The sequence below is a fragment of the Pinus tabuliformis genome, chromosome 3_2, assembly GCF_031772625.1.
Source record: "Pinus tabuliformis cultivar Carrire ecotype Pingquan chromosome 3_2, CPIR1, whole genome shotgun sequence".
In the NCBI taxonomy this organism is placed as follows: Eukaryota; Viridiplantae; Streptophyta; class Pinopsida; order Pinales; family Pinaceae; genus Pinus; species Pinus tabuliformis.
Genome location: NC_142302.1, coordinates 2,705,454 through 2,731,519, shown reverse-complemented (window position 1 = coordinate 2,731,519; position 26,066 = coordinate 2,705,454). Strand labels below are relative to the sequence as shown.

Below are 26,066 nucleotides of genomic sequence, written 5' to 3'. Positions count from 1 at the left end.
GGTTACATGCACACACAACCAAAATAGCTAAGATGAAAAGTTGGCCTCCAAGATAATATGTTGCACTGTTATGTTGGCCCTCCAAACTGAACTAAACGGCATTGTTGAGTTCTCCTGTGAACTCTGGATGAATTTGTTGATTTTTGTTAGCATTAGATGTGCTCTAAGTCTAAAATTTTGTAGGGAGGCTTCGGCAGACTCTCTCAGGCAACGAATCCCCCAATGAATAATCGAGGTCCTATATGATAATCTCGACTTGGCCTGGCGTGGTGGAATTTGGCGGTACCACTTAAGCGCCTACAACAACCACAATGCAGCAATATGATCCCCCTCCTTCAGTGCATGCAGGTATAGGCAGTGTTACAATCGCACCGATCAATGTTGTGACTTACTTGACTAAGTCGCTCCACTTAGCCGACAAGGCTATCAGAACTGTCCCCCTGTGATCCGCACTACAAAACTCTTCCAGCGGCTCTGAATTACGTGGATTATTGAATGAGGCCCCCACCACACAAGAGACTTAGCGGCCCGATCTTAGACTGACGTCCCATGCAAATATGCCAATTCGACTCTTCAATGCAGCAATTGACAAGATCTCTGCCCAACACGTTTTGATCCGCAAGCAGGTCATCGTTCACATTCGAATCGACTCTAGGCTCGTTCCAAACTCTTTGCGCTGAATTAGTTGACGCATTTCATTGGCCTCTTTAATTTGCACTTCGACCCACTGGTTCAAGTTCTACCGATGAGAAACAAATCAAATGATCCCTTCAACCACCTTAAGAAATTTGAATCGGCATCTTCAATTTTACAATGGCACTTGGATTAATTACAACACTCTTTTCTGAGAAATGGGGTCCAACAATGGAATTATTCACGACAATTGACAATTCAACAACTTCCACAGAAAATTCAGCCCAACATGGCTATTAACAAATATTTTGTGACTCAATTCCAATGGTTCTGCTCAGATACGATTATTCCTCAGTTGTTGACCCCTTCATGCGAATTTTGTGGATTCTGCCTCATGGTTTAACTTTTACGGCTGGTGTTGATGCCGCATGCGAAATTCCCTTATGTCCTTTATCCCTTGCTTGAAGATTTGAGACTCTTCAATATTTTGGATGCCAATCACGAATGCTCTACCTTACGTATTGGACGTAACCCTCTAATAATAGTCATGGAAAATCTGGGATAGCCTTTTCAGAAATTTTGGCTCAATGGAATTAATCTTTGAAACCCTCGAACAATCTACAATGGAGACCCTCAGGCTGGCAGGACGACCAACTCTAATACCACTGTAATGTCCCAAACGAGATATTTTGCTAAATTTGCATAAATTTACTCAACCCAAAATTTCACCGTAAAATCATCATTCTAAAATTTCACCGTAAAATCAACATTCTATTAATAGAAGATTGCCATGTAAAATAAAACAAATAGAGCATTGCAATCCAATAAAACAATGAATAGGAAATTTCTCAGCTTTTATTATAATGGGTAAACTGAGGTTACATGCACACACAACCAAAATAGCTAAGATGAAAAGTTGGCCTCCAAGATAATTTGTTGCACTGTTATGTTGGCCCTCCAAACTAAACTGAATTGCACTGATGAGTTCTCCTGTGAATTCTAGATGAATTCTCCAAGGGGAGATGCGTACTCACCCAATCTCACTGAATCACCTGAGGGTATCCGTCCTAGGACTACTACTAAAGTAGAGAATCGGGTCCTTGTTGATATGGGGTAGCATCGGATGTGCTCTAGCCACGAAATTTGGTGGAGAGGTTGGGGCACATGAGATCTCCAATACCCAGAAAGGGTTTGGACAGATTCTAAACAGATCAGGAGATATTAAAATAATTAATATTTTTAATGGAGTCCCTAAGTCTAAACTTAGGGAAAATAAAATATTAATGTGTATTAATATGAATCTGTGTTAGAGTGATCCAAAAGATATGGATCAAGCCAAATCTAATCTTAGCCATTGATTAGAGACTTAATCTCGGCCATTAAGATGTCAATAGGAAAAGTATAAGAGGAGACTTGAGGGTCACTTGGAGAATACACCAAAGTGATCAGTTATTCTATTCTCTAGAGCGGGGTTTGCTAAGAGAGATTGAATCAGTGATTGAAAAAGCAGCTGACGGGCATTGAGTACAGAGAGACAGAGAGGCAGAGATAGTGTTGGGATAGAAGCACAGGAGCCAGAGAGAGAGACGCAAAAGTAGCTAGTGCTCACGCAGGGCCATGCAAAGGCAGCTAAGTGCTGCGCAGAGCACCAGAGGGGCCAGCGTAGCTGACGCAGGGCCTTCTGGGGCTGACGTAGGGCAAGATAGACTGACGCAGGACCAGCGCTGGGCTAGGAGAGGCTGACGCAGTCCAGATTGGGCAGACGCTAGGGTTTCAGGGGCAGATTGGTGCTTTTTGTAGCTATCGGAAGGATTATCCAGGGTTTCAACCAGTAGATTTGTCTGAAACGGAGAGGTATTACTGCTAAGGAAATTCTCTGTTGGGTAGGCCAATTTCGACACCCAGATTGTACTCTGATATTGCTTAATAAGAAAACCCTCAGATAGCTGCACCGGTTTTCCCGCATTGGGTTTTTCCATGGACATTAGTCCAAAAATAATGGTGTCATATGGTGTGTTTGTTCTTGTTTCTTTTAGTTGTTGATCTGTAATATGTTGTGCATGCATTGGTGTTTATTTTCAGTATTTACTTTGTAAATAACTTGTTAAAGAAAAATAACAAGTAGGTAGGAATAAATCAGAAAAAGTGCATGAAGAGTTTCTAAACTAAGTAAACTAAGAAACTTCAACAGTCCTCAACCTCTCATACAAGAAGAAATACCAAATCCAAGATGTCCTCTAATGGCCTCCTCCTCTTTTTATGAATCTGATGGACCCCTCTAGAAGCTCATATTTTATTATTATTTTAATTATTGAGCACATTTCCCTTAATTAAAATATTCTTTTTAATGTGGGAAAATGGTAAATTGGCCACCATGCCTCCTCAAGCCACCGAAAATCACTTCTAGCCATCCCATCTTGTAGATATTTTCGTTCTGATTCCAACGAGCTATTACACTAAGGTGCTCTACCAAGTATTCCTCCCAAAATGCCACCTTAAGCGTAATTACTTGAGTCAGGGCCATTAATAACTCAGTTTTTTGAAAGTTGTCGGAATGCAACAAAACGAAAGGCAAACTATGCGGATGATGGAATATACCAAGCGAATGCCATCAGACCTCATAAAAACTCCTCAAAACCCCATGAAGCATCTCCAGAAGCCCCTGGGCCCGTTGATGAAGTAAACCTACACTTGTGACCTATCTACCCCAACCCTGAAAGTTCACCCTAACCATGCCATGAGGAACACCAGAAAAAGGAACATTATAGCCTAATTTTCCCTCCTAAAAGTCAATTCAATAAGGACAAGTCCTCCAATAGGAAAATCATTGAGGGAGACCATGCCACTCAATGAAGTGTTCCTAAGACCCTTGCGCTGACCAAGTGGGTTGTGTTGAAGGAAATGTAACTAGGTTCTGTCTTCATAAATTTACTTTTGATATTTGTATTTATTCAAGAAAAGAAATATTATTTTTATAATATATGTCAATGAGTTTCTTGCTCATTGAAATAGGTCTAGCACAAGTTAAAGTGTTATAGGTGAGTCAAATAGTCAAAAGAAAATGTTGAAGACCTTAAGGGCATGTTGCATCATGTATATGTTTGTATAGAAGTCAAAGAATACTCCTCCAAGCAAATTCAAGTCTCCTCCAAAGCAAAGGCACCATTAAAGAGTCTCCTCCAAGTATGTGACAACACCAAAGAAGCCATCCAAAGTAAGCATAAGAAGTCGGCCTAAAAGGAGGGATAGTCCTCTATATATAGAGGTTGTCCACTCCATTACAACATCAACCAAGCAGCTCTGAAATCTGCAAAGAAAATAGGCTAGACAAAGGGTAACGAAGGACAAAGAACAGGTCTCCTAGTGTAGTGAAGGAAGGAGGAGAAACGCCGAAGTGAAGAGGACTGTGTCTAGGGCTAGAAACAGTCATACAAGCGAAGAAAGGGTGGTCAAGTCTACAGGTATGACAGCAGGGACAAACAGTCCATAAACTAGTGTTGTTTGGGTTTGAAACTAGGCCTACAAGGCCTCCCAAGTCAAGCGAAGAAGCCTATCTCTCTAGCGAAGGAAAAGGACCCTAATTCTCTAGGGTACCTCTCACACGTGCGAGAATTAGGGCTGCATTGTTGTCACACTAAGCCTACCACTATATATCAAGAAGGAACTCAGATGATCAAGAGAAGAAAGGAGTATCCTTAGGTGAAGGATATCACTAAGTACAAAAGATAAAATTTCTCTTCTAGAAGAACAAAGTGCTGGAAGAAGGACGAAGTGTCAGGGAATGAAGTGTCGAGGAACAAAGTGCCGAAAGGAGGTGGACAAAGTGTCGCGAAAACATAGTGCAAAGAAAAGGAAGGACTCGACTTGTGCTTGGAGGATCTTCTAGTCAAGGGTCTAGGGTTTGGCATTGATCAAGAAAGAAACTTCAATAAGAGAAAACTTACCGAAGGGTTTTCCTCTCAAGAGAAGAGAGGTTTTGGCCATGGCAAAGAGCCAACATCTTGTGTTCTGGTTCTTATGTTTTTGGTAGTAGTTTGATGAAGTACACACACATGCATTAATAAGAAGAAGAAGAAGCTTAAGCTAACAAGAAAAAGTAAAAAGACTCCACAAACTGTTATCAAGTCAAGAAGAATCACACTACACCTAATTGCCCTTGATTCTTCAACAAGTTGGACAAGGAGAGTCACCTTGGTGCCAAAAGGAGCCTCACTCCCAAGAAGATAGTCCTTATAATCAAGAAGAGGAAGAAAATCATGAGCGCTTGAATATAGTAAATGAAAGTGATCCTTTCAATATCTTGCTTGGGGATACCTACTTCCACCCAAAGCCTAGCCAAATCCATAATGTTTCCACTAACAAACAAGTTGAACCTATCCTAGCAGTGGAAAGTAGTGGAAGATTTACAGATCTTCAATATTCTAGAAGGAATAATGACCAAGCCCAAGCAAGCTTTAGTTCTCGGAATCCATCTCAAGGAATGCAAAAGATGGTTGGGACATACACATTAGCACGAGATTGACAGAACAGTAGGACAGCCTTCAAAATGAATGAACAGCCAGCAATTTCTTCATTAAAAAATCGCATTACATGTTGTTTAATTATTCTTGAAGTACGTTGTGTAGAAGTTTATGAAATGCCCAACATTTTGAATAGACACTCCACCCATCATTATGGACATAAAAAGCTATCATAGCGATAAAACAAGAGCTTAAAGAAATTAAGTACAGGATAGCCGTTGCAAAAAATTATTAAATAAGTAAATAGACATTGGAAAAATAATAGATGAACGTTGGAGATAAAGAGTTTTACATAGAACCTTGGTACATAAGAATTTAGAAACATGTTGATTAGCTGTGAGAACCTATACACTCAAATCAAATTACATCAAGATATCCAAGAAGACTAAATAAGTCACAGACAAGTCTCTTCCTTCATGGCAAAACAGCCCACAAGAGAGTGAAAACAGGTCAAGGTAATAGAATTACACCAGCAGATTACAATATCAGCCTTAGGCATCAATTTGACCTATAGAAAACAAGAAGAAGATAGAAGTATGAATCTGTCATTAGCGCATTTTACCTTGCCTGCAAAGCCTATAGGGATTTTTTCCTCCACTCAAATTCTCCATTTGCAAATGAGATTCCTTCTCCTTCTAACCTTCTCCCATTAAAGAAATATCTAGATTCCTTCAAGGATGGAGTGCTCCCCTTCCAAAGGCAATGTAGACTCAATCTTAGAGTTTGATGATGCCCACAAGGCCCCCACAAGGCATCTCCTCATGCAAGGCACGCTCCCTCAAATATATAGAAAATGACTTCAATAATATGCCCTCGAACCTAAGATATGAAATATGCTTCAAAATACACAGAAGTGTCTCCAAATATGTATAAGTGCGTGATTTGATTATGTGAATGGAATTAGGGTCCACATGGTAACCCTCCTATGCTGGTACTCATCAAAATGGTGTGTAATCAACCTTGATTTACATGCCACATGTGATCTAGGTTCCCAAGGAACCTCTCCAAGGTGAAAAATCTTCAACCATAGTCTATGCCATGTCTCAAGTCATGTGCATCATACAAGGTCTCCTTTGAATCTCCCTTTAATAGGTAAGGCATAGAGGGGCAACAAGTATCACAACCTGATCACTGTCCTCGATAACAACGCATTCAAGCTTACTCCATCCATCATCATATCAAGCACTAGTTTTCTATTGTTCTGATATGACCATGAATGATGAATAGAGGTATGCTTAAGCTAGAATAGAAACCAAAAAGTGTCCTCCAAATCACTGCTCATAACCTGCAAATGCCACTGATCTTCATTATCCTGAAAGGGTTCACACCTCCTTGTACTGCATGCTGACCTTAGGAACCTTCTGAAGGTAGAAACATAACTCAAAATGACTCATGAATCTTCAGGTGTCAACTGTTTACATTTAACCATTTCTTCTAGGTCAGCACTCTATCATTACTTCTTCTACCAGTATCCCTAGCTTCACAAGTTGCTCTCCGGCAACAAACTAATAGATTCTTATCTCAGACCATTTAACTCACAACATCAGTCTGTCAGTTTTTAAACATGCTCTAAAACCAAATATGTGATATGATTTGATATCTGGATTTTGCTTTGATAGCAGATTGACCTTTTTGACTTAGTCTTGGAATCAAGATTGACTGTGATACTGAAATCTACAGCACAATCTTGCTGGATCAATTCAATCCATACTCTAGGGTGTCCGCTTGTGTCCTTGGCAATTTCACCTCGCGTCAGCCAATAGAGATTGATAGAAAGTTAGAAACATGTGAGGCAAAAAAGGAAAAGCTGCAAATGATACTGATATATTATAATTGTAAGTTTACAGCTCAAGTTCCCTTAGCTGTATTCTTAAGAGGAAAATTTGTTACAGGGTAGGCATTATAATTCTAATGTCTAGGTATCACCTGACTAAATTCTAGCCTCCTTTTTCTTGTCTCTATTTCTAAACTAGAAACTCTAAATCTTAATGAAGATTGTTTGAATCCAAGAGACATGATCCTTTGCTTTGAACATTGAACTGAACGATAGCATTTATACAAGGTTGTTAATATGTTATTATTGGTTTCAAGTGTAGAGAATTGATTTTGGTCACAAATAACAACGTCCGTAACCTCTCCAGTGACCACATCTCTCTGTCATGGGGTTAAGCTTCCCACTGCCAAAGGCTCACTCAATTGAGTTGACTGTCTCAGGTCAAGTTGACTAGTCAAATTGACTTTGAGATGGAATTCTGTGTTACCTAGTCACATTAAAGTCAACTTGGGTGTCAAGCCAACTTATTAACATTGATGGCAACCCATGGATAGATCAGACTGTTACAAGAAGAATTGAATATTTGCATCCAAGTAGACTAGTTGAGTACTTTGAAATTTGAACAGAACAGGTTGTAAAGCTCTTGGATATTCATATTACTTTTGTGGATGTGGAAAACCTTATTCTCATTGATTGTCTATTTTTTATTGTATTTTTTTCATACTTGTGTACTCCCTAGGTTCACTACATGCCTTATTCATGTAGACCATATGCAATGCCAAGTGCACCAAGTAATCCCATACAAGATGAATATATCTTGTATATTGTCTGTAACAGTGTTTTACAAACCGGCCATTTTGAAACCGAAACGGCCGAGTCGAACCGAGTCGATTGCTGGAGGAGTGACCCGGCCAAGTAACCGGTCCGGTTGACCGAGTCATGTGTGACTCGGTCAACCCGGCCAGATCCAATTTGACTCGGTCATAAACTGCTCTGTCGTAAACCTTGCCTCCTGTTTTATAAACTGCTCTGTCATACCCATACTTGTGACTGCAATTACAGTGTCATTTGATAATTTATCTTCCAAAATTTGGTGTGTTTTGGAAAGGCACTGTATTATGAGGATTCAAATTTGATGTGAACCATTGTCCTACATTGATCATCATCTTTTGCAGCTTTACCTGCCTTGTGTTCGATCTTAGTAAGTTAGAAACAAAACTTTGCAATTAATTTAACTATTTGGCATGATGTGAAGTTGATGTGTGTTGCAAAGCTTGATGATCTATATATAGCATGAACTCCTTAGCCATCAAGTATTGCCTTTGATGACATAGATATTGTATAATTGTATATAATTCTTGATTGGAAATTCTCTATTTAATTTTTTCTTGATTAAACTTTTCATGGTGGTATGCACTGGAATGTCCTTCTTGGCTAACTAGTGCCCCAAGAACCAAACTTGATCATCAGATTCAACCTTGAAAAGTTTGTTACCATCTGTAATGGCTAAAACTGTAGCTTCCATTAGTCATCTTTTAAGAGATTGGAAATCCTCTTCAGCTACCTTGGATCTTAAAACCTATTGTCTGCTGTCATCAAAATATTCATAGGTGCTACAATCTTACTAAATGTTCGGATGAACTTTTGATAAAGTTCACAGGTCTATGAAATTGCCATATTTGTGTTGCATTATCTGGAGTTGGCCACTCCCAAAATAGTGTTCACATTTCCTCAGTCCATTTCAATATATTTTTTGAAATTATGTGGCCAAGATATACCATTTTTCATTGTGAAACATGCCCCCCTTCAAATTCACAAGTATTGCTGCTCTTAAACAAATCTCGAGTTTTCAGTATAAACTTTGCTCTTTCAGACAGATATTCCGAGGTCATTTTAAGGTTATGAGTCCTGGCTTACTTCATCAAGATTCAACAGTCCTTCATTCTAAGATAGGGGGCAGTAAAGGTTTATGTTTCATCATTGTTGTAGCACTCTGGAAGGTGCTTCATTGCTATATCTGAGCAGCTATAAGACGCATACCAGTAAGCCTCCTTGGGCAGAGGTTGAGATATTTTCAAGGTCATAGAGCTGACCTAAGACATCTAGCTCTGAGCCTCACTGCTCGCAGCATATTTGTTGATACATCCTTTCGGCACCAGTGCAGCAGTGTAAGATTGAAAGCAGCTTGGCATAGTTGATTTAGCAACTGCGCCATGAGCTCCCTATTGCATATTCATTCGTGAGCATTGCAGTGTTTGTGTCGAGGGCAACAGTGGTTGTTGTATAGTTTAGTGACAATGTCAAGATTGACAGTCAAGGTTTAATGTACAAATTGAACAGAAGCAAAGAGCCTACTTTGATCATATGTTGTCTTCCATCTATATTATAATGCTGTGTGTTTGGAAACATGAATGAAAATCTTTAAAATTATGTTTAAAATATTTAAAATTATGTTTTTTAATAAAAAAAATAAATATTTAATGTATTTTTTACAACGACCGAGTCATTGAAATCGAGCCGGCCGAGTCATTACCGTTTCGGAGTCGGAGTCGGAGTCGATCCTCGGCCGAGTCGGAGTCGGAGTCGGAGTCTTAAAACATTGGTCTGTAAGGCCACTTGTCAATACAAGTGTCATAAGGTTGTAAAAAGGAAAGGAACAAGATAAATTGAACAAAGACCTGACTCACTATTCATGTAATCTTCCAATACAGGCAATATTTGTTATGACTTCTGTTGTCGCACAGATTGTCACAACAACGCTCAGACCGGGGGCTGTCACCCTGATCCCCGATCTCTCCGTTTAAGCCTGTCTCCCGTGGCTAAGAGGGGTAGACCCTATGGGATAATGAATGACCAACTGGGGACCAGTTGGGTTGGGAGACACGAGGGGCAACAAGCACTTAATTGATTTTATTAAGTTAATAGACCAGTGCCTTATGAAATAAATGATTAAACGATTATTTATCAAATGCTGCAGAAATATAAACTCATGTAAAACAATCATTTATCATCAAATAACCCGAGCGATGTAAGATATTCAACAAATGCACAACGCCTTAACGATGATCCAGCAATTAAACTTCAAGAAAAAATAAATGCTTTAAATGATCATAAAATTTAAACGCTGACCACCTACCACTTTCATATAGCTAACTTATAAATAAACATTTAAATGCATTTAGCCATAGAGAAATGGAACATAAATACCACAAGAAACTCCAAAAAAAGAATTTTCGAACTAAGCTTTTTCAAAATATTTTTTAATTTTTATATATATATATTTTTTTATAAAATTTTAAGTCAAAACTAAAATCCTAAATAAAAAAAATTTAATCTAATCTAAACTAAAGCTTAAAAAGAAAATTTTTAACTTTTTATGAATTTTTTTTATTATTTTTTATTTTTTATGTTTCTTATGATATAAAATTCTAGAACTTAAAATTTAACCTAAGCAAAACTAAAAAGAAATAAATCTAAAACCAAAGCAAAACTAAAACCTAAGTTAAATGAACTCAAAAGTCTAATTCGTCTAACTTAACAAAATCAAAGTCTAATCTAAAGAAAACTTTTAATGCCTTTATGATTCTAAAAAAAAAGAGAATTAAACTAAACAACACTAAAAGCTAAACAAAAAAATAAAACGTAACTCTAAATTAAACCTAAAACCTAACTAAAGAGGGTAACACATGAATATATATATGAACCCAAAATTTTATTTTTTATTTGTTTTATTCAAATTCTAAACTAAAAAAGGTAAAATCGAATCTAAATCTTAATTAAATAAAACTCAGATCTAAAATCAAAATAAAAAAAATCTAAACTAGATCTAAAATTTAAAAAAATTTATGATTTTTTTTTAAATATTTTTATAAAGTTAAAATGAAATAAACTAAATTCAAATTAATCTAAGATCTAAAACTAACCAAAGCAAATAGAAAAAAGAACAAAGAAAAAAAGCTCACGCTAACTTACCCATCCGCATATAATAGAAAATCGAATTTTTTGAGTTTTTCGTGTTTTTGTTTTGTTGTTGCATGTGCAGACCTGGGCGTATGACAGCAGCGGAATGGAAGAACGCATGACAGCAGAGAAATATATGCAGGATTGTTTGCAGGTGAAGAAGGATTGCGTGAAGAGCTGCAGCTTTGATTTACGGAAAGGGTTGAGGAGCGAAGGGAGCAGCGTAGAGTGTTGAAGACAGCATGCAACTGTGTGGGAGAATAGAACAGGAATTTTTTGCAGGTAAGGGAGCAGAGCTGAGGTGGAGAAAAGAAACGCGTGGAGGAATAAGGCAACGCCAGGGATGCAAGTTTGGACGAGTGTATGAGTGCTGGAATGAATATGCAGAGAGGGATTGAGTATTATCTGCGTGGAGAGATGGGCAGCGAGCAGATGGAAGAGAGCAGTGTGCAATATGGCTGAGTTTTGGAATGAACGGAGGGAGAGAGGGAGCTGTGGTATAGACGCATGTAGTATGGGTATGCAGCAAGGAGAGAGTGGAAGACTTCGACGGCAACAGTGTTGAGGCATGTATATGGAATGATGGGAGAATCTGCAGATTTGGAAAAGCGTTGGCAGCAGGGTGGAGAAAGCTGGACAGCAGTGGCAGAAAATGACCAGGCAGCTCGCAGAAAGGTTTGCAGATCTGGATAGCATAAAAAATTTGAGCTTTTTCTGTCAGAAAATAAAAAAAATTCCTTGAGCGGCAAAGAAACTGAAACCTTTAAACCCTTCCTGCTTTAGATTGCATAATGGAAACCCTGATTGCCTGATGGAAAACTTTGAATAACTTTTAAAATCTATACCTGCAACCTGCAATGGCAAAAACAGAACCCCGAGAAGTAAAATGTGCCAGAAACAAAACTGAAACCCTAAATCGGCGAAATAATTACAACATTTACAGATTTAAGACTCTTAAGCAGCCAGATTTGTCAATAATCACAGTAACATTATCAGAATTTAATTTTAATGTGAGATACTTCAGAAAACCCTGCATGCATTCATAAAAAAAAATTCGAATGATAAGCCCGAGATCAAGAATTGGTTGGGCTCTTTTAGAAAACACAATCCGGGAGTTGGCTGGTTCAGCCGAGAACTTCCCCTAACGCCCAGTAAACTCAAAACTAAGATTTCCTGCACAGCGTAAAATCAACCATTAACATAGAGGGAAAAACGATAGTGAAATCCAGATCAAATGGAGATACCTACCACTATATTTCAGAATCTAAACTATCATTCAAACCCCAAAGATCAGACAAGATACCTGTGCCTAAATCAATCTTCATCAAGCTATTATCAATGGCTGAAAATAAAATTATGCAGGAAAATAAAACATCTTACAGCACTTTCAGAAGAGTAACACCAACAAGATTCTTAACCCCAAAGTCTTTCTTTATTGCAGAAAAAAAATGACTACAAGAGAGCTTTCTTTAGCACCAGACTCTTAGATCAAATGACCCCTAGCACCCTATTTAAAGGAAAAATTCCCAACGGCTAGTTCGAGTGATCCATGTCAAACTAATCTCGACCGTCGATGAGGATCAAGATTTCTTTTAATCTCATCCGTCGAATTTTTAAATGCATTTTAATATATTAAAAAATTAATATTCTGCATTTATTTAGTCAAAAATTTGACTTATTATTATTTTTTTATTTTTTATTTTTTTATTTATTTTTTTAAATTTTATTTTATATTATTTTTTAAATTTTTTTTTATTTTTTTTTATTTTTTAATTTATTATTATTTTTATCTATTTTCTAATTAATTAATAATTATTTTTTTTTATTTTTTTATTTTTATTTTTGGATCCTCAAACTTAGCCTTTGGAAAAATCACCTAAGACCTAGGACTTAGGACTTATGAGAGGATTAAAACATTTTCTAACCCTCAAGACACTTTACATCATGACTTTTACAATTTTACATCTCAAAGGGGAAAACCCATTTGAAATAGACCCTCATAGACCATCCAGTGTTGCGACCAAATATAATCGACCAAATATAATCTAGCAGATCAACACACTAGGATTCCTCTAAGATTCTAATAACAAACTTCATTCCGGCTTTGGGGTTAGGCTGAAGGAAAACTCTGCCGATCATGAATCGGTGAGACAAAAAACCTTCCGGAACGTAGATTATCACTAGAAAATTAGGTCCACCTAGGCAATTTACATACATGACTCAACTCTACTAAGATTATTTACAATTTACACATGCAGACTGGGTTTACAACATAATATGATCAGGATGACGATTACTGTCGAATGTCACGGACACGTCAATCAAGCGCTATCCCTTTTGCGAAGAAAACGGGGTGTACTGCTATGGGAAGTTGACACGTAGTGGTCAACAACTTCCATTGGAGAAGGAATGCAAAAAGGAATTGTAGATCCGTCTTAGCAGGATTACCACTAAACCAGTGAAAAAAGCATGTTGCTTGTCTAAAAAGTCCAGAGATTGCACACTGATGATATATAATGAACAAAGTTTGTATAATCAAAGGAATGGTCTGATACCAATGTAATGAACAAAGTTCGTATACTCAGAGGAATGCTCTAATACCAATGTAACAAACAAGGTTCATATACTTGAAAGTTAAATACTCCAGAAGATTTGGAATATGAAGATCTCCATTGAAGATACAAGAATATATATTAAACTATATGAATGAGAAGGTGAAGCCCTACTTATATACTCTAGGCAGGTGTCCCTTTATGAACAGTCATGTCTTTAGGGACATACCTCTTCATTAACTAATTAATCATTATTTATGATGTGTTATTATTATTATATTTACATTAATTATATCTATATTTTAATCATAACATGATATAAGAAATAAGTTTCTGCCAATATATGACATTAGTTATGACAAAATCAAATAATTGCACATGTGAATTAAAACACATTTCCCACATCAATGAAATAATTTATGATCTAAAAGACCTTCAACCTGAAGCCTAAATTTATTTCAACAACATGAGAAAATCTGTGTTTGTACCTCACATGTGGGCAAGAGTGTGCGTAAAAAATCAATGTCCTCCTTTTTAAACTTGAAATTTGCAGCAAGACGTATACACTCTTCTAACCCAGCGAAGACAGTGTACTCCCCACCAAAGGGATTCTTTCGAAAAAATAAGTCAAATCTGAAAAATTAAGAAAAGACAATAAGAAGCTGCATTCACCATGTGCAATACAGTAGGGCGAGCTATTACACAAATACAAAGGCAAAACTGAACCAACTACTTTGCATGTTGTCTGGACACTAGGACAACTGCACAAAACATATAGTCATACAAAAAATATGCAGATGTTTTCTAGGTGATTTGCTACCATCTTATGACCTTCAAAAAATGGAGATGAACATAGCTTATAATTCCAAGTTGATTATGAACAGCGGGATTTAGCATCATTTTAATAAATTGGATGCAATGATATAATACTATTTCAAGCAGCCAAACAGATGCATAGAACTGAAGCACCTTGGAAGATAATAGAAAAACAAAAACTTGAACAGTAAAGTAACACATGTTCTAGTAGAATGGCACCAGTAATTCTTTTGGTTAGCAGTCAAAGAAATATCCAAAAAAGAAAACCATCTGATAATCCTTTGAATATTTGCCGAGATAAAAAATAGTTTTAGATATAACCAGCAAGCATGTAAGATTTAGCACATGATAGTGGTTGACACTCTAAAGGAGAAGCTTATTTAAACTAGCACAACCACATTAGTAAATGTGGTTGATATATGCCAATCAGCATCATTTTCCCCCTTTTTGGCACTAATCCACATGATGCCATTTGTTATTTGATAATTTGCATGGTAATTTCATAATTGTATTAGATAAATGCAAAAACGTAAACATGGATTTACACAATGCCATTTGTTATTTGATAATTTGCATGGTAATTTCATAATTGTATTAGGTAAATGTAAAAAAGTAAACATGGATTTAGAGATGCAAGGTAGTTAATATTTGAAATTTCATCCATTGATGTAGAGGAGACAACGAGAATATGCCAGCAACTTTCATTTATGAGCATAAGATAAAGATTTGGATTAAAAGAAAGGTCAACCTGCCAACATTCAATAGGAGGGACACCTATCAGCATAGCAAGAGTTCCCCCTACAGTCAGAAGAATTTATACATAAACGTGGATTAGTCTTTACGCAAAATGAAAATAGTTGATATGAGGTTGCTGTCCCACATACATGAATGTTACATCCATTCTAATTGAAAATTTTACATCTGTGCTCTCTACTTTAACCATCCTGCAGAAGAAAAGAAGACTCAAGACTGAAATTTTTAATATTAATATAAGAAATTATTCAAAAGAAATCTCCCTACATATTTTCAACGAGACCATATCTCAATGCCTTGCAGCATATTTGAAATATAAATTATGCCTATTGCCACCAGATCTAGCAAGCCTTGGAAGGGGGGTGTTAAACACATATATGGCAGACACATAGGATGAATGATAAGCATGAGAGTCCGTCTACTATGGACATGATATACATTTATAGTACATGGTGTGACCCTTGGATTCATATTCCAAGTGGTCTCTTGGACTCCCTTTGGCTATTCAGCTTCCACACCAACCCTTAAAGGATTAGGTGTCCAACATTCCCCCCCTAAATCCAAAGGTGTATGTATGAGTCCAAGAAGAGAGTTGTAATACAAAACGTGCAAAAATGCATGGCAGCACTAGGCTGAATGTACTCTCTGAAATGTTGGTATCAAGGGAGGTGGTTTAAGGATGACCACCAACATTGGAATGCTTAGTGCAGTTCCCAAAACTCTTCCAGGTCTGGCAAGAAGCTGAGGTCTTCTGCTAGAGGAAGTGCTCCTGATGTTTTGAAAAGAGAAACCTTCAACCATGAAAGGGAGGTCTCACCCCGCATAAAAGGGAGAACCTCAACCTGAAAAGGGAGGTCTCAACCTATGATGGTTTAAGGATTACCACCAACTCTGGAATGCTTAATGCAATTTTAGGAACTCTTCCAAAATTGGCAAGAAGCTGAGGTCTTCTGCTAGAGGAAGTGTCCCTAATTCTTTGAAGAGGCACCACCAACTGAAGGGATGCTCAGGGGCATCTTTGTCTCTGGCTACAACTCTGAATCTGGTATGGCAGGTTGTATCTCAAGCTCGCTTGATGTGGCTTTGAAGCTTGTAGATGACCATCACTTCCCCCCTTGTTAGATACAAGGTGAGATGATGGAGAAAACTCAACTACAAGACTGTTCAATACTCTAGAACAAGTTCTGACATATGACTGAAATATCTTCTAGGTTGTTGATGCCCATTGCCAAAAAGCGATCCATCCAAGATGAATCTTTATTCTTGCAAGAGGCTTGTTTTTGAAGCATCTGTTTGAAAAATGATTGGTTTTATGACAGTGCTTACATGGACGAAGATCAAAACAGTGATCTTTCATATGGCCAACTCGGCCACAGTGTTCGCATTTCACAATCTGTTGTTGTTGTTGTGGAAGAGGAGCAAAATCTGGAATAGCTGAAGGTGAATTGTCATGAAGGAATCCAGCACTCTGAAACTGGATGGGCTTTGAGTAATCTAAAATATGAAAGGACACGTCCTTGTCATATCCAAGACTAGTTTTGTGTCTGTTGTGGAGAAGCTCTTCCCAAGGTCTGATGACCGACTTGGCAAGTGCAGACTGAATTTCTACGTCTGTGTGAACAACTGCTACTTCATTAGGTACTACATCTGAATGAACTTCAACAATATTGACTTGTTGTTGATGGGAGTTTATCTCAATGTTCTGGACATAATGATGCTTACGATGTTGTAGTTTTGTCTCAAGCTGCAAAAACTCAATATTCTCCTGTGCATTTTGCAGACACATTTTAATATTGGAAAGAGAGGTTTTGTTGATCTTAACCATCTCATCAACAATGGAATGTATTAAATTATTTAGTAGTTTCAATACATCATCCATTCAATCCATTTCAAACCAATATAATCAGAGAAATGATGTTATCTTCAACTACAAATTGACCTATAAAATGATAAATAGCTACAACTATTAGATGAGTAGCAAGATACCAATATCACCAAGTCACTGTAGCAGACAGCCCAGTACCAATTTCAATGCAGCAAATGACTCGCTGCTTCAATGCACTTACTTCTCAAACTACTCACACTGTGCAAAAGAAGAGCCAATCTTCGACTTTCTTTGCAAATGAAATTTGTCTGACAGTTCTAGAGCCTACTTACAAAACATCTTTTCATTCAAGATTCACAAATGCAATCATCTTTTATCACTAAATTCACTTCAGTAATTTCTCTAAATTCACTTCAGTAATTTCTGGTGTTTAATGGAGTCTCGCCCCCTTTATAACTAAGTATGCACAGATCTGACACACATCAAAGCCGGCCTTGATAATCTAAGTAATGGCATCTGCAATAGACCCAGTTCTAGCACCCAATCTCGTTAGCTCATCAAAACTATCTTTGGCTTGAAAGAGTAGCTGTTGAATCGGACAACTTACTGAGGCACCTTTAGTCAATACAGAGTCCATAAATGGTAAGCTTCTTAGGTTACAGCAAAGTACATTATGAGTCTCCATAGCCATTGACATTTTATCAAAACCTAAAATTCCAAATTCCAGATCCTCTGTCGGCAGATCTACTAAAATTGAAGCCCTATTTGATAAATTAAGTTGGTCCCATCATTAAATGCAATTTAACTTTTTCATCGAATTTCTCACTCCTTCCACAGAAGCCATAAATCATTCATTGATATATATATTCATAATCAATTAAGAAGTCAAAGGTAGCAATAAAGCACAGGTGATCTACAAGTTCTCAGTTGTAGCCACTCTACTCACTCTTCCATGCATAGAGCAATAGAAAAAATCCTAGACCTTGGGACTCTCTCTCTTTAAGACTATGTGTAGCTGGCCAAGGTAATATCAAAGAGTAAGACGAGAGCTTGGACCAAGATCTCTCAGTCGAATGGCATGTCTGGAGCCGCAACGGAAGAGATCTCGTGCTACCCCTGAAGAGATTCAAAGGCCTGATGTTGAGGACGAGGAGGATTCACAGCTTAATGGATACGAGCGAAGCTTGATGGGTTCCGAGTTCGAGCCCCGGGACGTTGATCCATCTAGTTTTCTGAGAAAGGAGTTCTTGTCATGGAAAGCCGACCGAGATGACTGGGAGTATTCTGAAGAAGAAGAGGAAGAGGAAGGGCTTGTTGATGGTGGTCTTCAGGATAGTACTGACAATGAGGCCGAGACCGACATGCCTGGATACCCGAGTGGAGATTCAAGGTTGATGAAGGGAAAGAGATCCAAGAGGTCTAGGTATCGAGTCTCGTCGGCTGCTCATTTTCAGGGCGCAGAGAATTCTATTTCTGAAGAAGAAGACATGGCGATATGTCTGGTCATGCTAGCAAGAGGAGTGAATACTCGAAAGTCAAAGGATGGAGTTGAAGTTCATCTCAGAGAACAGGAATTCAACAATTTTCAAGAAGAGGAGCGGATGAAGATCATTAAGCAGACCAGAGAAAGATTCGACCGTTTTTTTCTACTGTTCTCCAGAGAGCGAATCCGTTGCCGATGTCCATGATCTCAAGGATGAAGTGGTATCCTTCGCTTCTCCGCTATGTCTCGCAGGGATTTCTGATCCTCAGAATGTCGAATGCTGCTAAGAATGACATAGTCAGCCAAAATAATGGCATCACCAAATCCACGGAACTTAAAACGGTAAAGAATGACTCCAGCAGAGACATGCCATGGTAACGTATAGCAAGGAAATGCAGGAAGATTGTGATTTTGATGAGCAGGCGGAATGGTAGAAAACTGGCACAAAATTTAATTTTCAGACTAGAGAATAACAGGCAGAGTAACGTCCATAATCGCAGGTGTGAATAATCTTGCAGGGCACGATGAGGTTAGGTAAGAGAAATAATCATGCCGATGATGCCTTGAATTTGTATAAAAGACAAGACGAATCTCCGAAATAAGAGCAGGAGAGATGGCAGATGTAGTGTTGACAGGCTTTAGCAATGAGGCAGAGCTAACATGCTAAAAACACCCAGGTCTGGCTTGCCCATAATTTTCTGTGGAGGAATGACAGAGCACTTAGGTGCAGTTCTGACAGACAAAAGACAAAACTGACATGCAGAAAAAGGCTACAATACAGTGGCTCAAATTGGAGCAGGGCAAGAGTACGCCCACTCTGATACCATGTTAAACACATACATGGTAGACACATAGGATGAATGATAAGCATGAGAGTTCGTCTATTATTGACATGATATACATTTATAGTACATGGTGTGACCCTTGGATTCATATTCCAAGTGGTCCCTTGGACTCCCTTTGGCTATTCAGCCTCCACACCAACCCTTGGAGGATTAGGTGTCCAACAAGGGGGTACCCTACAATGCTATCACTGGACCAAGTGACAACAATAAGGCAGTAACCCACAGTCACCACAATTATTACCCCCTACTATTTATGGACTTTCACCAATGGGAGGAGTCTCGGTATAAAGGTCACCTAATTGGTATTCTAGGTTTAAATATGAGGTGACTAAAAGGCTTCTAAGGGAAAGGCACAATTTTGGTACAAGGCTCCAACTATGAGGAGGAAAATCGCTTTCCATAGAGAGGCTGAATTGGGGAAACACAAGACCTATGGTTGGATTGATATGTTGTGAATTGGGATGGAAAAGGTCAAAGTGTCAAAAAGGGTTTCCCACAATGCATTTCAACAAGGTTATGGCACATGAAACCCTCAGAAAGCCCTCAAGTTGAAGTTAAAACCAAACAGGGTTTTATCCTAGGGAAAACAACTAGGGCAAGAGAAATTATAGATGAAAAAGGAAGGAATGGCCACCAAAGAGGAATGATTTTGTGGCAAACACCAACCCTAGATGTTGAGACATTCCAAGAACGAAAATTCCTCCTCCTAGTCAATTCGCATTAAGCCCTAGTTGGTTGTGTCGCCACAAAATTTAGCAGGCCTTGGAGAGGGGTACCCTACAAGGCTATTACTAGACCATGAGACAACAATGGGGTAGAGACCCCCTATCACCTCAGCCAAAACCCCCTGCTCTTTATGGACTTTCACCAATGGGAGCAACGTTGCAAACATCAACATTGGGATAAAATCAACAATGGTTCAGAAAACCAAAAAATCGGGAAAATCGGGAAAATATCGGTAAAAAATCGGCAAACATTGGCAAAATTAAGATACCATAAAAATATCTTTAAAAATTGGCAAACATCGGCTAGGCCAAAAAATCGTGATTTCGAGATAAAATCGGGATGTTATCGAGATGTTCGCAACACTAAATGGGAGGTGTTGTCACCTAAGATGTATACCTAGGTGTGGAAAAAGTTTTCAACCCCAAAATGTATAGTCTTTAAGGCGTAACGCTTAAAGAAGGGGTTGTCACTTATTCCCAACTCTCTCTGTTTAAGCTCTCTCCTAGGTAAGTGTTACCCACCACCTGTGGGTGACACCCATAGGAGAAATTTTTCTCCTAGATGGTCCTCAGCCAGCAACCAGGAACCCCTTGCAGCCACTGGATAGCTCGATGTGCCACCATCTTCGCCACCTAAGCCAGCCATTATGCACTCTTGCCCATCAGAGCTACTGCACCGGTTTTCAGTGATGTAATCAGAATTTGCTACTGCTTAATGTTAAACACACATGGGCAGCAATAGAATATGAAAGATAAAACATGAAAGTACAATTTTTATTAACAAGAGATATACATTTATAGTACATTATGTGACCGTTGAGTTCCACATCCCAAGGTCTCTTAGACTCCCTTTGTCTATTCGGCTTCCACACTAACCCATTGAGGATTAGGTGTCCAACATTCCCCCCCTTAATCCAAAGGGTTATGTATGAGTCCAAGAAGAGAGCTGTAATACAAAATGTGCAAAAATGCATGGCAGCACTAGGCTGAATATGCTCTCTAAAATGTTGGTATAAAGGGCGGTGGTTTAAGGATGACCACCAACACTGGAACGCTTAGTGCAGTTCCCGGAACTCTTCCAAAACTGGCAAGAAGCTGAAGTCTTCTGCTAGAGGAAGTGCTCCTATTGTTTTGAAGAGGGAAACCTTCAACCAGTAAAGGGAGGTCTCACCCTGCATAAAAGGGAGAACTTCAACCTGAAAAGGGAAGTCGCAACCTGTGATGGTTTAAGGATGACCAACAACTCTGGAATGCTTAATGCAATTCCTAGAACTCTTCCAAAACTGGCAAGAAGCTGGAGTCTTCTGCTAGAGGAAGTGCTCTCAATTTTGTTCCTGGAATTCTTCCGAAACTGGCGAGAAGCTGAAGTCTTCTGCTAGAGGAAGTGTCCTAGATTACCAACTGAAGGCATGCTCAGGGGCATCTTTGTTTCTGGCTACAACTCTGAATCTGGTATGGCAAGTTGTGGCTCAGGCTCGCTTGATGTGACTTTGAAGCTTGTAGATGACCATCATTTCCCCCCTTGTCAGATACAAGGTGAGATGATGGAGAAAACTCAACTGCAAGACTGTTCAATACTCTGGAACAAGTTCTGACATGTGATTGGAATATCTTCTTGGCTGTTGATGCCCATTGCCAAGAAGCGATCCATCCAAGATGAATCTTTGTTCTTGCAGGACATTTGTTTCGGAAGCATCTGTGTGGAGAATGACTAGTTTTATGACAGTGCTTACATGGATGAAGATCAAAACAGTGATCTTTCAAATGGCCAACTCGGTCACAGTGTTGGCATTTCACAATCTGTTGTTGTTGTTGCTGCTGCTGTGGAAGAGGGGCAGAGTCTGGAACAGCTGGAGGTGAACTGTCATGAGGAGCAGGTGAACTGTCATGAATGAATCCAGTGCTCTGAAACTGAATGGGCTTGGCGTAGTCTGGAATATGAAAGGACAAGTCCTTGTCATATCCAAGACCAGTTTTGTGCTTGTTGTGGACAAGTTGTTCCCAAGGTCTGATGATGGGCTTGGGAAGTGCAGATTGAGTTTTTGCATCTGCATGTACAACTGATGCTTTATTGGGTACTAAATCTGAACCAACTGTAACATTATTGGCTTGCTTCTGATGGGTTGCAGTCTCAATGTTCTGAACAAAAACATGTTCAAAATGACTCCTCTGTTTTAATTCTTCTTGCTGTAGCTGAGATTCAAGCTGCAAAAAATCGATCTTTTCCTGTGCATTTTGTAGACAGACCTGAATGTCTGCGAGAGAAACTTTGCTGACTTTTAATGTATCATGAGTAGTAGACAATATCAGAGTTTTGAGGAACTCTAATATTTTATTGATTCTGGCCATTTTCTCCAATGTTAAACTTACACTTTAAGCCAACTATGAACCAATGTCACTACAAGGTATTCCCAAAGTTTGTTTTCTCAACAATCAAATGAGATTATTCCTTGAGGAATGAATCAAAAGGTAGATTTTAACTCTACTTATTCTCCAAATCCACATACAACGATGGTTGGTTGCATTCATATACAAGGAAAGTATATTGTGCATTCCCAAACAATGAAACTCAAAGGCTACAACAAATAAAATACTTGTTTTTCCACTCAGAAATATATATCAGCAAGGATGCAAGTTTTACATAGATATCTATTCAAGAATATAGTGTATTTTATCAATTTTACACCCAAGGTTCAATGAGGAACTTCCATCACAACACTGGTAGAGGGCATCCTAGGTACTTTTTCATCTGGCAGGAGTACTGTTTGGCATGATACAGCGCCTCATAAAATTGGAGCAAGCCCTCAGGTCACAAGTTAACATAGTTACAACAACAAATTCCAACAAACCTCTGAATGTTTTATCAGCACCAGCATACCATTATTTGGAGAGAGGTAAATTCTAAATTTTATTTGAGCAAATTGCAGGGGATGCAATTTGGGGTAGAACACCGAAGAGGAGCTGCCATGCAAGATATGATCCCTATTTAATTAGTCCTCTGTTGAATATCTGATCTTGGAAGCATTATGCAAACATATCATATGCCATCACATGGAACGCATAAGGATGTTTATAGAAAAACCCACAACAAGCTTTGATGTCAGTGATGATTGGGCGATCTCCTCTGGAATTAATACAGTAAGCTGCACTCAAAATAATTTGATCTCCTGGAATTAAAGGGTTGGAGCTTATTAGGAGTCAACAGACCAGTGGTTCGAGCCTCCCTTCAATTCATTCAACATGCAACGATTCAGCCAGAGCGCATAAGTTCCCGCGTGTTAGATCACTAAGATAGCATAAGAGATTTAACATGTTGTTTTTAGCTTAATAACAGTCAGCCACCCTACGCAGTTGTAGCTCGACTTTCCGGAATTCGTGCTCATGCAGCGATCAGTCCGTCGCTCTACCAGATGGCAAACTCTCAGTTCCACAAGTGCATAATCGATCTTTGTACTGGCTTCTTTAATCTGCCTCGGTGGTTGTAAGAGAAGGAATCTTAGTCTTTATAATCACGTTTCCCCCATCTGAAACGCCTCCAAAATTGACTCTGAACTGCCCAAGTTCGGGCCCCTATCCGTTGGCAAGCCTCCAAATACACAGAATTGGAGAACCGACTACACCTCCTTTCCCAATATCTTCTAAACGACAGCGATGGAACGCTGTCTCTCGCGCCCCTCTATTGCAATGATGGATCAGACATTGAGTCCTGTTCTCTTAAACAGCTGGTCAAAATGAGGTTTGCAATATAGAACTCCCTCAAATGACAAATAGTTGCTAAGCTTTAAGGTTCCATTGCAGTGATAGCAGTGGAAACAGGAATTTGTGATAAACAGAATTATCAGCTGTCAATTGATAGAAACCTATACAAACCCGCTAATCCTCAGCTCCTCAAAGCCGGAGACTACAAACGCACACTCAGTACATACACAGCAATTCCGATGAAGTACCAAGGCATTGCACTAACAGCATTGAATGAGCTGCAAGGCATTTACCAAACCACCAATGCATGATTAAGTTTTAGTGGCTGTCGATTAACTATTGGGACCCACTCACATTTAAAACCCATTAAAATAAAGTTCCAGATCTGGACGAGAATTACAAAGTCTATGAGAGGAGTCAGAGCATGTTTATGAACGTTGAATAAAGTATGGCAGTTCCTGTGTGAAACCAAACTAATCCTCCAAGAGCAACAGAACTTCAGTCAATGTGCAAGCCTCTTTGTCAGTGGAAAACTTGACCCTTTGGTAAGCAGAACTCAGACCATAGAAAATGACAGCACCAATGGAATAGAGGGCGACCTTCTTGGACTTCAGGTTCTTTCCTGCAATTGTATGTCAGCGCAGGAAAAACTAGTCTGCGGGTGGCAAAACGGAAAAACAGGAACCAGCGCTGAGGCAAAGGCAGAATGAACCAAAACCCCAGGTATACGACTGAGAAAACGCACGCAACAAGGCTCAGCTTTTAGCTTGATACATGTCAAAGCAAAAACTTTATAGACACGGTTTGAAGCCCAATTATAAACATACGTAGTCCAGTTTTTACAGCCGACTCTAGGACTCTATTTACAAATGAAACAGCGAGCGTATTGTTGGTCTCTGATATAGCCAACAGGGGTCGGTCTTCCCCGAGATCCAAAACAATTTTACAACACAAAATTCCCAGCAGTTCGTATGCTTTCTTTTAGGGAAAATGGTAGCATGTGGATGCCCAAAGTGGCCAGAACATAGGCTAAGAGGACTTGTTCTCAGGAACCTCTCGCAGGAGGAGCCACGCTACCCATACTGCATACGGCAACCCCGAACCGCTACCAAACACCTTCATCAAATGCGAAACAGGAAAACCATTTAAGGGATATATGGTTCGCTTGAGCTGCATGCGGACTTGAAAATTGTATCCACAATTCGGCAGGAGACCATGTCAGGGCAGCGCAGCGTTACATGCAGGTGATTATAAAAACCGGTCAGAGAAGAGCAAAGGGCCCAGAGAGCGCAGAAAGGAAAATTATGCCCAACCCAGGGAGTGCAAAGGGTGCAGATAATGATTATGGCAGACCTTGAGCAGTGGATTATACCATTGTTAGGACAGCGGATTATATGAATCAGGATGAGATAAGTTACAAAGGCAGAGATACTAAAAATAGGACCTGCTCATAAAGACCATAAGACAAATGGCTCAAAGAAATTATGCAGGGCAGGAGTGCGCCTGCTCTGATACCATGTTAAACACACATGGGCAGCAATAGAATATGAAAGATAAAACATGAGAGTGCAATTTTTATTAACAAGAGATATACATTTATAGTACATTATGTGACCGCTGGGTTCCACATCCCAAGGTCTCTTAGACTCCTTTTGTCTATTCAGCTTCCACACTAACCCATTGAGGATTAGGTGTCCAACACTTAATAATAATAAACCCTCAAAGCTACTGCACCGGTTTTCTCGAATTGGATTTTTCCGAGAACTTTTGTCCAAACATAACAGTGTCCTATGTGTTTCTATTTTCCTTGCTCAGTTTCTATGTTTCAAAATCATATTTAATTTGGTGCAGGTTGCTTCAGTAATTTACTTCAATGTTTCAAGAAGAAATCTGAAATAAGCTTGTAATGTAATTCACAATCTAGGTGCAGTAGATTCAATTGGTTGCAGTAGGATTCATGAGATTGTTAGATCTAGGAATTTTTACATGAAATTGCCCCAATCCTCAGGTAGAGCATTGAGTACTACAGTTGTCATTTCTCTGTTAGACGTGACTGCTCTTAGTTCTTGAAGTTAATCTCTCATCTCAGAGATTCTCATGAAGTAGGGAGCTATTCCTTCCTTGGATATATTCATCTTGTACAATTCATTGCGTAGTGATATCACTTCTCCAGCTGTGCTAACCGAGAATAGCTCTATCAATTTATCATAGATTTCTTTTGATGTTTCAAGCTTGGAAACAAAAGGAATGAGAGAGTCCTTGATGGATTCTATTAGAATCCTTTGAGCTCTTGTTTCATCCTTATTGTACTTCGCTAAGGCTTGAGTTTATTCCTTAGCAGGGACAGTGACATCCCCTTTGATGTGGTCTAGAAGTTTATTCTTCTTGAGAAATAAATCAATCCTCTTTTTCCGTGCAAGGTGTTGACCTCTACTGGTCAACTACCCATGCAGTGCATCCCGTTTTTCTTGACAGAAAGAA

General features: G+C 38.9%; 1 protein-coding gene across 3 annotated transcripts in view; it reads right to left on the bottom strand.

The window, feature by feature from the left end:
* LOC149179520 (nicotinate phosphoribosyltransferase 1-like) overlaps positions 1–26,066 on the bottom strand; it is a 496,243-nt gene that overhangs the window by 412,975 nt on the left and 57,202 nt on the right. For all 3 annotated transcript variants that reach the window (XM_089415680.1, XM_089415682.1, XM_089415681.1), the window contains one exon: positions 13,928–14,072. In XM_089415680.1, the coding sequence (XP_089271806.1) occupies positions 13,928–14,072 (145 nt within the window). The remainder of the gene's footprint in view (positions 1–13,927; positions 14,073–26,066) is intronic.